This window comes from Penaeus monodon, chromosome 26 (genome assembly GCF_015228065.2).
Source record: "Penaeus monodon isolate SGIC_2016 chromosome 26, NSTDA_Pmon_1, whole genome shotgun sequence".
Lineage (NCBI taxonomy): Eukaryota > Metazoa > Arthropoda > Malacostraca > Decapoda > Penaeidae > Penaeus > Penaeus monodon.
The window spans coordinates 39,210,785-39,221,685 of NC_051411.1; the positions used below are offsets into that span (position 1 = coordinate 39,210,785).

General features: G+C 36.2%; 1 protein-coding gene across 1 annotated transcript; it reads right to left on the reverse strand.

Moving 5' to 3' along the window:
• Positions 1-3,832: 3,832 nt before the first annotated feature.
• LOC119589697 (serine/threonine-protein phosphatase 4 regulatory subunit 3A-like) lies at positions 3,833-10,167 on the reverse strand. Its single transcript, XM_037938282.1, has 11 exons — positions 10,160-10,167; positions 9,756-9,906; positions 9,254-9,406; positions 8,268-8,429; positions 7,848-8,036; positions 7,320-7,350; positions 6,990-7,069; positions 6,530-6,684; positions 6,223-6,244; positions 5,871-5,966; positions 3,833-3,982 (listed from the first exon to the last, which is right to left on the reverse strand). The coding sequence occupies exons 1-11, from the start codon at positions 10,165-10,167 to the stop codon at positions 3,833-3,835; spliced, it is 1,197 nt and encodes a 398-aa protein (XP_037794210.1).
• Positions 10,168-10,901: the final 734 nt, after the last annotated feature.

Here is a 10,901-nt window from a genome sequence, read left to right on the forward strand (position 1 = left end):
TTTTGTGTTCAGGCCTGTCCACATGAGCAGTGATGATCAGTACACACAAGTGGGCACAAGTAGAGATGACCTCACTGGTGGACAAACTATGCAGTGATAAAGTAATTTTCATTTTATTTCTTTTTTTGGAGTCTGTCTTGGTGCTGGGACAACCCTGCCTAAAAATGTGGCCAGACCTTCTTTTGTGGTACGAGTCCTATACATTTTTTTTTTTCGGGGACCTTTACAATTCTTACTTTTCTCAATTTCTGTTGCTTTTTCTAAGAACTGTAGTTTTGTTTCCATATCAAGATAATCAAGGTATATCTAGATATTTACTCAGAACAGACTTGCATTTCAACCATTTTGATTTCTTGCTCTAAAACCATGCATGATAGTGTTCTCGACAAATTTATCCTCCCACTTTAAAGGGTTGAAAAACTAAGAGTAAGTAAAATATGTCATATTTTTTTTATACAGAAAGATGAGTTGTTTTGTTGTAGGACCAGCTGTTATTCCTGAAAAAACATCATACATCACTAAAGAGTATCAGTTTTTCCCTGCTTGCAAGATTATGCATTTCCTTTTTTTTTTTTTTTTTTTTTTCTAAATGTATGTACAGCAAATACTGTCTAAGGGAATCGGATTATATAAAAATGTCACATGGATTATGGGAGTTATCAAGAATATCAAAATTCATTCCACAGCAAATCTCCATACTAATTTTCCTGTACCATTTTTGTACTTTTCTTTATACATTTCATTTTGTACATAAAGAAATCCTTTTAGATACATATGTTCACCGATAGTGGACTGTCTGTAAAGGGGTATGTGATCCAACTGTATAAATGCACATTGTTTGTACTAGTACAAAACAAGCTCAGAGATTACAAATAAAACCAAGGAATATTTTAAATTTAATTTTTAACAGTCTTTGATGCATCAGAGATGTTTTGCCTTTTTAAACACAAGCTGTTTCTAATTTCTGTTGAAGTTAAAGTTTTTTGTATTACGTCATGCTGGGAAAAAAAAAAACCCTTATTTAACATATTACAATTCTCAATAAAAAAAATAAGAAAAAATGTATAATAAAAATAACAATTATGCATTAAGGCAGCTTGAACAGAGGCAAATGTCAGTAAAGGTAAAGGTTTTTTTTATCAGGGAAGTGACAGGGAATACCAAGAGGTTCTTGAGCCAATGTCATCTAACTGTTGCCATTTGTATACACGTGTAGCTTAGCAGGATGCCAATCAGCTGATGCAGTTAAGATACTTATTGGTTATTTCTACTTGGAGAAACATTGTTACTTTTAATTTTACGTTATACATGCAAAGTGAAAATTAGTGTTTGGTTTTGCTTTACATTTTTTGAAAAAATATCTCGACTTGGATAGATGGAATAATAAAACAAATTTAATTTCAGTATTGTTTTCAGTAGAGTCCCTTTGGGTAACATAAAATGTTAAAAATATTCCCATTTTTTTACAGTATTTCTCTGTATAAGTTTCTACAAAACAGGCCTCATGCTGTATAACAAAGACTGACAGTTTCAGAAGACAACATACGAACTGTGTGTGCTGCTGTGATAACAATGAGGTGACAATGGTTCTGGAAAAATGACAATGGACCAGTGGATTTGTGAATAAAGAGTATAAGAAGAAAAAATAATAGAAACCCATTGATAGTGAGACATTACATTATTAAAAATTGTCATCACTAAATACAAAGCACGGAAGGATAATGGTTTAAATTTAAAAAGTATAAAATGGTTTATGTTTTTTTTTTTTGTTTTTGTTTTTTTTGTTTTTTTCAATGCCCTGGTAAAAAGTTTATTTTCATCACTATAATTTTGGTTAAATGTTTTTGTGTAAAACTAATCCACTATAATTTCAACAGAGAAATACATGGTACAAAATCGGGGAAAAAAAATGACAAAATATCACAGGTATTTCAGCAAAGGAAGAGAGCTCTCATATCCCTACAGTACATCCCCAAATAGTAATCCATTTTTATTATTTACAAATACTAAAATAAGCAAAAAAAAATATATATATTTCAAATTCTTTAGCCTTTGAGAATTGACATGTCTAGAAACAGTTTCAAACTGCAACTTCATAGCCAAGTAACTGACATCCACAATGGCATGTGTTTAGTTTTGTAACACAGCATAAATAGACGTCGTTGTACATGAGATTTCCATAATCTGGAAAATATGACTTAGCTAGTACCTTAAAATATGACTGTATAATCCTAAAGATTTATTTTTTCTGACAAAGAGAAAATTAGTATTTACCATGGGAGTAGAAGGTGATTATATGCCTAAAAAAAAAATATATATTTATATTCTAACAAAAATTACCTTGTCTGCAGTTTGTTTCATTAAAAACTTTGATACAACCAGTAAAATGAAAAATAAATCAACTAACAGATTTGAACACCATGCATGTGAGAAATTTTGAAGAAAAAAATTATCACAAGCTAATATCTTGATGCCAAGTAATAAAATGAATGTACTCTCCAAGCTAATATAGACAGGCACCAAATTTGCTTTTGAATGCAAGCCTATTTATGAAACTAATGTTAGGAAACATCAATTTGAAAAGCCATTCACGACTTTTGTCTAGCCAATTTTCAGGTGTAATAAACTCATTTTCTACTGAAAATTTCAAAGCACTGCATTCTTTTTTCTTTTTTTTTATAAAAAATTCATGACATTTTGCTTTTTCACATATAGGAAAAAAGAGCCCCAAGTCCCCCAATCAAGTACCATAAGGGATGGGCCTGTCAAACAAATGTTATCAAACATTGCAGAACCAAAAAATGAAATATGAGATGATTCATGACATGACTGATGATAACATGCTTGCCAACGATTGTAAATGCATTCTGTGTTACCATCCACTGCTGTTGCCATCTGGTCTGCCCAGCTTGCTCCCCTTCATTAAGTGTTCAGCACTGAGTGGAAAATTGTGGACTCTTCCTACAAGACAACGGGTTTACTAAAACGTTTGGTTACCCAATACTGAGATTATCTTAGCTGCTGGCCATGTTCAACCAGAAAACAGTTTAGAGGAGCAGGCATGGGAGCATCACGGGGCCCAGTCACAGTCAGATTCTTGGGAGGCTTCTGTGCCTCAACCAAGTGTTGTGAATATCCCAAAACTGGGACACCTCACCACTCAAGATAAGGTTCCCAGTTAAAACAGGTTGGGCCACGCTTGCATAAATGCACTCACTCACCTATTCACGCACTCAATCAGCCCCAACACGTACAAGCATACACTCAAATTTGCATGTCTTGCAAACTCACAGGGTTCCCCCAGTTACTGCAACAAGACACACTAGTTGCACAAGGCAGAGAGCAGCCTCAAGACTGTGCAACGCAATGAAGTTGCAGTCTGGCCTACTACCAAGTCTAGGCCCTCAGCACACAAAAACTAGTACTAACACTGTCAATAACAATTTACACTATATAAAAATATTCCATTAAAAGTCCATTACTTCTTGGTCACGGTGGCACGGGTCCAGATGGGCCCACAGCTGCTGCGGCTCACATATACAGAAGGATTTGTACACATGGGTGTGAGGCATTGTGCGGGCTATGTACATGGGTGAGTGGGTAGGCAGTGGGTGCGCCTGGGTGCGCTGCTGGCAGTGTTGGGCTACTGGCAGTCATTGCCTCAACTGTCGCCAATCACCATCACAGGAAAGGTGGGCAAGAGGCCAGCACAGCACATCAATGCAGCTGACTGACTCATCAGTAATTGCCCATAGTGCTGCCACGTCTTTCCCACTGCACCACAGCCAGGCCCATAGTTTTACTGACTGCTGACTCTGCCACTCACACACCCTCAATCACTGCTTAGTCGCGGTCTTTTGGCAGACGGAACTTTACTGTCCTTTTCCTCTTCCTCTTCTTCCTGGTCTTCTTCACCAGCTTCCTCTTCTTCTTCCTCTCTTCTCTTCATCAGGAATTTTCTTTCATATGCCACAAGACTCACCTAAAAAATTAAAAGATATCAACATAAATATTAAATAAGAAACAGCACTTATGTAATTAGAGCATCAATAAAAGCAAAAATGAAATTGTGCATAAAATGGATCTAAATCTAAAAAGTTTAACATGCTGAAATTCCTGTTTCAAAAAAGCCATTGTGTATATATGATAATCATGAAAGTTTTAGGCCATTATATATATTTAGCAGCAGAATGTTTTGCCATGCATGGCTTTGTGCTGTTGAATTTTTTTTGTAAGCAATTGAATCATTTGAAGGGTCACAACTGCATACTATGTATGAGAAGGGTCACAACGGCATACTATATGGTGCAATATGATATGAAGAATGTGCAGTAAAGAACAAGCCCATGAAATGTATGCTGAGGACAAGAAGTATAAAAAAAATAATAAGAGAAATCATATTCTTTGCAAAGAGAAACAGTAAATGCAAACTGTAAATATATACTTCTTTTTTAATATTAAAGAGAATTTCTTATGAATATGCCTACCCCATAATCAAGAAATATAAAAATAGTGCTGTCACCATTCAATCACAAAAATCAGAGTAAGAAAAAAAACAATACTTTCATCCAATGGCAGCAAGAAATAATCAGAACACTTAAAATACAAGAAATGTATTTGACTGCTTTCAATTTTATCTATCTAAGAAAATACATGCTTTTCTGAGGAGACATAATCAAATCCAGTCAAATACATCTCTTGTATGTGAAGATTTTCCCATTCTCATTCATACCTTTTCTACATGTCAAAAATGAATACAGATAATCAGAAAAACCCCAGCTAATGCCCCAGGATTAACATCAGGGAGTGGAGAAACATTTTTCTTTAAATTTCCTGTTTTATTCTGGGGTCACTCCTTGCTTTTCAATTAAAGAATCTAAAACTAAGCTTAGGACAACTCTGGAAGGTTCAGGAACTAGTGCCATCATAGAAGTCAATGACAAAAATATGTGCAGAATGGAGCAGCCTCAACTGTCATGGTATCTACTATGCCATCCAAAACTCTGGCTTACCCTGTCATGGTATACATGGCCAAACTAGGATCAGTAGGTTACAGAGAACTGCAAACTTGGTTTCATTACAATTGTTAATGGATATTTCATCACAAACCCAAGTTTTATAATAGAGTGCACTTTTTCTGTTGAAAAATACTAGTATTATTTTTACATTTTTCTTTAAATTACCTAATATTACCTGTTAACTGATAACAACAACAGACTTTCAAAAAGTAAAAACATTGTACAAAATGCAATAGTTGCAAAACAATTATAAAAAAATCAAACTGTTGTTTTACTTCTACAAAGATTAAAAGTATCCTTATGGTGATAAAAATGTAAGTATTTCTTTATTTTAGTACAAAAGAAAACGACACTCTCTCATTTTAAAAGTTTGCTGCTGCTTTTCATTACTGTTAAAACCATCTTACTTTCAACCTACTAAAAACCTCCTGATCCAATATAATTTATCATGTAATATCTTGACATTTGGGTATCGGTGTCTGTTCTAAGATCCCTTAAAAAAATGATAAGTATACTTAATTTCTTGTCACACATATATATGCATTTAACCATTTTTCCCCCAAATCTTGTAAAAAAAAATGTTATCTTCAACTAAATAGTAAATACAACATTTAAAGTTTATAATCTAACCCTCTGTTGAAAATGATATCCTTAATGCACACAAAACTATTAGGACAATAACTCTAAGCCCTTTTTTTTTTTAATTCTGTAGCATATTGTGAGATCTCTGCTAAAGAGGTTTAAGTATCTCAATTTTCATTCTATGGCATCTGTCTGTGTCAACAACTATTCTTTATCTATATCCATCTATTTATGCACACACAGAAACACAAAACAGCAGCCAAAACTTACCTTCTTGCGGGCAGGGACGGGAGACTTGTTGCCTTCTGAAGACAGAGCAGTGGCAGTGTTGTTGTTGTCCTTGTTGCCATTGTTTAGCAGCAGACCCTGTTTTCCCCGTTGCACCGATCATCTTGCTAGCTCCATTCTCTTTTTTACTTTTTCTGGTAAGGTCACAATTACATATTGTTACAAAGGTCAAAAATCTTGCATATATCAGGGAATTAAGTAATAAATTTATAAATATTTCATTCTCACTTATTATTTGCTATAATTAATCACTCCTTTCTATTTGTATCGTGACCATTAAACCAGTTTATTTTACTTTGCATTTATTAATGGGGACATGACAACAGCCACTTACCAACAGGTGACAAATTGTGTCTCTGGAGGACAGAACAGAAAGTGCTTCAGTCTCCTCTATCTCTCCTCATCGTTGTTTAACCACATCTCTTCCTCCTCGTCAAGATCTCTGACATCTTTCTATACCGTTGCACCTCGTACAAAAAACCACCAATCCTAACGCAGGAACATTCAATTAGTCCAGTTTCTTGTTTTCAAAGTATTAATTCCAATTTACAAAAATGGTTACATGACTTGTATATGCTTAGAGTACGAGATAATTATTACAAGTGCAGAAAAATCCCAAACCAATGCTACTAGCCACTTACCCATCCAGGGAAGTATTCCTATCTCTGTCTCTCAGTCTATTTTTGATGCTGTTTATATCGCATTCGCAAAGCAGGAAGGTCTGCACATAGTCCACCTGGGCAAGGACCTTTTCCAAACTTTTTACTACACTCATCCACAATGACTTTATATCCTCCTAGAAATAAATAAATAGGCAAATCATATATGCAGGGCCCCTTAATAAATGAGCTTCATATCCTTTTATACAAAATGAATGTTATCAAAAAACATTAAATATAATTAACCGCTTTAAAACCCTTTAATAAAAAAATGAAAGCTTGTTAATGTTACAAGTGAATTTAGACCACGGTTAATTACATTTAGCCTATGGCAAAACTATGATTCAGATATCAGATCCAGACATAAGAAGAATGTGCAAAGACACTAAGACCAAACAGGTAAGGATTCGGCAGAGAAAAAGTGGTGTTGCAGTATACATACCACTTTGATATATTCAAACATTTCAATAATGGCAGAATCCAGGAGGTTATATCTTCCATTGTTGCGGACAAATGCATCCACTATGGTGCAAAGAGATTGGAATTGACAAGGGGACGATTATAAAAGGGCGCCCGTAGGCCAATGATCTTTTTCATGAACCGTAAAGCACCTGCAAAGTGAGGAAAAAGAAAACAAAATTAGTTTCCAGTTCCTTACTCAATAAATGATATACAGTAGTATGTCCAAATCAATGCATTATATAGCAATACCTAATGCTTTATCTTATTTGCACACATGCAGCACACAAAAACAAAATTCATATATACTTACTGAGCACTAGGAATGTGTGTTTGGGACTTCCCTTAGGACAAGGATGCGTTTGAGCAGGTCTCGGTGGACTATATAATTTTTGATGTGATAAGTGTGGTGCTCCCCGCAAAAAACCAGCAGCTCCAGGATCAGGGCTAAAAAGCTGTGCTGACGGGTTAAATCCCCGCGACCCACCTCACCCCTTTCCGTGTTTGAGATGAGTGGCGCTTGAAAGAAAGAAAGCGAGGGCAAGCTTTAGACAATTGTTAGCAGTGTAAGTCTGATATTAAAAATTATACTGTTTAATTATCTGAATTTTCAAATTGAAAATAGATTTTAAAAGAAAACAAACATACAGAGACAGGCAGATACATAGATGGAAAGACAGATAGAGAAAAGTTAAATAATTAAATCAAAATAGAAGGTTAAAAAAGAGGAGGATAAAAAAGGACAAAACAGGAAGCCAAAAAGGAGAGAAGAAAGAGGAAGAGGAAATAGATTTTAAAGATGATGTTTAAGACCACTAAATAACATATATAACTTTCCAACAAGGGAGTGCATGGAGTGTTTATAAAAGAATGCGAGGAAGTCTGCTCGTTCAGACTTGGTGACAGTTGCCATCATGTTTTCAGGGTCAATGAGAATGCGAAGGATTCCCATTAACTGTACTGCACCACCCATCTCTGGATCAGAATCTACCACCATCTGCTCAATGATGATGTTTAACAGGTACTGTTCCTGGAAAAGGCAATGGCAAATATTAGCACCACCCTTTACCCTATTCTTCTTACAAAATAGGTTTTACCAAATATAGCTAAATTAAACTAAAAATAATACAGATAATACATACTATTGTTTCATAACAACAAATGAAGTAAAAAAAGGTCACAGGAAAGTTTGTAGTCACCTCATGTTTCCCAGACATGAATCAAAAAGAGGACATATAAATACACTAGCAGTCCCTCTTACCTCTTCTGTTTTATGCTGCTGCTGCATCATGTATTCCCGTACCATAGAGGGGGAGAACTCCACAATATAGCTGAGAATGTCAATGGAGGCAGACTTGATGACAGCATCGTCCAACCCTAGAGTGATTTCCAAGGCCGAAAGCACCCCCAAGCTCGATAGAGTCTAAGGAACGTAAAAAAGATACCAATTACTACTTGAGCACGATCTTAGTTTGGGTTCAAACCTACACCAAAAGTTAGTGAGTAATTCTTCTACGTTATCCAGCTCAAAATATAATAAGTAATGTAAATGAGGTCCTTAAAGTAGACAGGTTCTCTTGCCACAAATCAAGAAAGGTCAGAGAGACACCTTGATATTAAAAACAAAGCAACTGTATTTTTGAACTCGCAACAAACACTAAACCACCAAAAGAAAGTTTGACGATTCTGAAGTTTGGTTAATACATTGTAAAAAATTACAATTCACAGGGCTAGCAATTTCCATTCTAACACTTATCTCTAGTAAACAAGATCAGCACCAAATTATAATGTAGGGGTTGGTTGGCTAAGAATGCATTACCTTCCACAAGACCCACTTTTCATCAACTTATACTGTTGATTGGTGAGAACATATTTGCATGTTTAAACTTCATCCAAAAAAACAAATTCCACCATAGCATCACTATGTAAATAATCATTTCCATATTTGAAAGAGGTATCCTCACTCATGAAGTCTAAAGACGCCCTCTCATACAACTCAATTTAGCAAATATGTGGCAAGAACACCATCTCATGCCAGGTGGCTTCAACTATCATGAATATATTCTAGAAATTGTGTGTATACAAGAAATGGTACCACAACACAGAAGTGGCATATAATGCAGAAAATTACAAGTGAACTTTCAACATCAAAATCAATACCAATAAAACATCTATCAATGATAGAGGTCTCTCTATCTCCATGCCAGCTCTTGTAAAAAGGACACACAATCACTGTATATTTCTTACCTTGAAAAAAGCTTCTCTACTTGTTGGCTGAAGGGTTTGTGAAAATGTACAGAATTCTTTGAGAAATAGGACCAGGTCACGCCTTTTCTCCATGGGCACATCCTCATCACTACTTAACTGGTGGAACAATTCACTTAGGAATCTCTCATCCTCCTGAAATATAAAGCATAAGATTAATGCCTCAGTGGAACACAATGCTAACTAGTAACTTAAAGTTTCAGGTAAAGTTGCTTCATAAAGTTCCTTTACTTTATATTCTGATATTCTAATCATATAAGTATTAAAAATGCTACTATAACACCAGGCTTACATCTCCTCTATTCCCTTCCCTCACTGCAGTACAAATCCAATTTCATTTTTGATAATTACATCATGAAAGCAAGGGATAATAGGGTTACTGGAAATTATTGAGGCAACTCTATATGCCTAATAATGTAGACAAATATTAGAATCATCCACATAAAACAAATACCAGTTTACCAATAAAGCTATTGCACTGTACCTGTATTAAAGAGACAATCTCTACTTTGTTGAAGAAGATGAAAGATGACAGTGTGGAAAGCATGTTCTCCTCAAACACAGCTGGCGTTGGGAGCACCACATCCTGTATGTACTGAACGCGATACGTCTGGTGGATTTTACTTAGCAGCTCACTATTTTCAATGGGAATCACCTGTAAATAATAACAGTATCTGTCATTAGTAAAAAAGCAAGAACTACAACAAAAGAAAAAAAAATAGCAACTCTACACTCGACCAAGATGGAAACTGTTTGAAAAATTCTAGTCTATTATGTTAATTTCCACATCAGATGCCAATTCACAAAAAAGACGATTGCCTTGGCACACACATGAACACTCAGTCACCCTCTCTCTTTCTCTCTTCTTCTCTTCTAGTTTTTTCTTACTTGCCCATATTTACTTACTTTAGACATCAAGACGACAGGATAGCTCTGAAATGTGGGCACGGAGAAGGATGGAATAGATCAGCTGGATGAAGAGAAAAAGCGATGATGAAGTGAATGAAAAGAGAGAGCTATGTTGGAGTCTATATGCAATGCAAGCTGAGGCAGAGAGAGACCAATGACCGCAAAGTTGAGAGTTCTGATCAATGTATACACTCAGCAGTGTTACAAGTATGATATCATGATGGGAAAAATTAAATCATGATTAAAGAGGGGTAAAAGAAAGAGAGGGAGAGAGAGGGAAGTATGAGAGGGAGCAAGAGGGAGAGAGACAGGGAGGAATGAGAGGGAGGGAGGGAGGAATGAGAGGGGGAGAGAGAGGAATGAGAGTTGGGGAGAGAGAGGAATGAGAGTTGGGGAGAGAGAGGGAATGAGAGGGGGAGAGAGAGAGGAATGAGAGGGGGAGAGAGAGAGGAATGAGAGGGAGAGAGAGAGAGGGAATGAGAGGGAGAGAGAGAGAGAGGAATGAGAGGAGGGAGAGAGAATGAGAGGGGGGGAGAGAGGGGAAAGGGAGAGGGGGGAGAGAGAGGAATGAGAGGGGGGGAGAGAGAGGAATGAGAGGGGAGAGAAAAGAGAATGAGAGGGGGAGAGAGGGAGGAATGAGAGGAAGAGAGAGAGAGGAATGAGAGGGGGAGAGAGAGAGGAATGAGGGGGGGGAGAGAGAGAGGAATGAGAGGGGGAGAGA

Bases quoted from the DNA above. Each gene is read 5' to 3' on its own strand.
- LOC119589697 (XM_037938282.1), bottom strand. The intron at 8,037-8,267 runs GTAAGAGGGACT...TGCCTTTTCCAG, and splicing joins AGCAGCATAAAACAGAAGAG to GAACAGTACCTGTTAAACAT. The intron at 6,245-6,529 runs GTAAGTGGCTAG...TCTGTCCTCCAG, and splicing joins AGGAATACTTCCCTGGATGG to AGACACAATTTGTCACCTGT.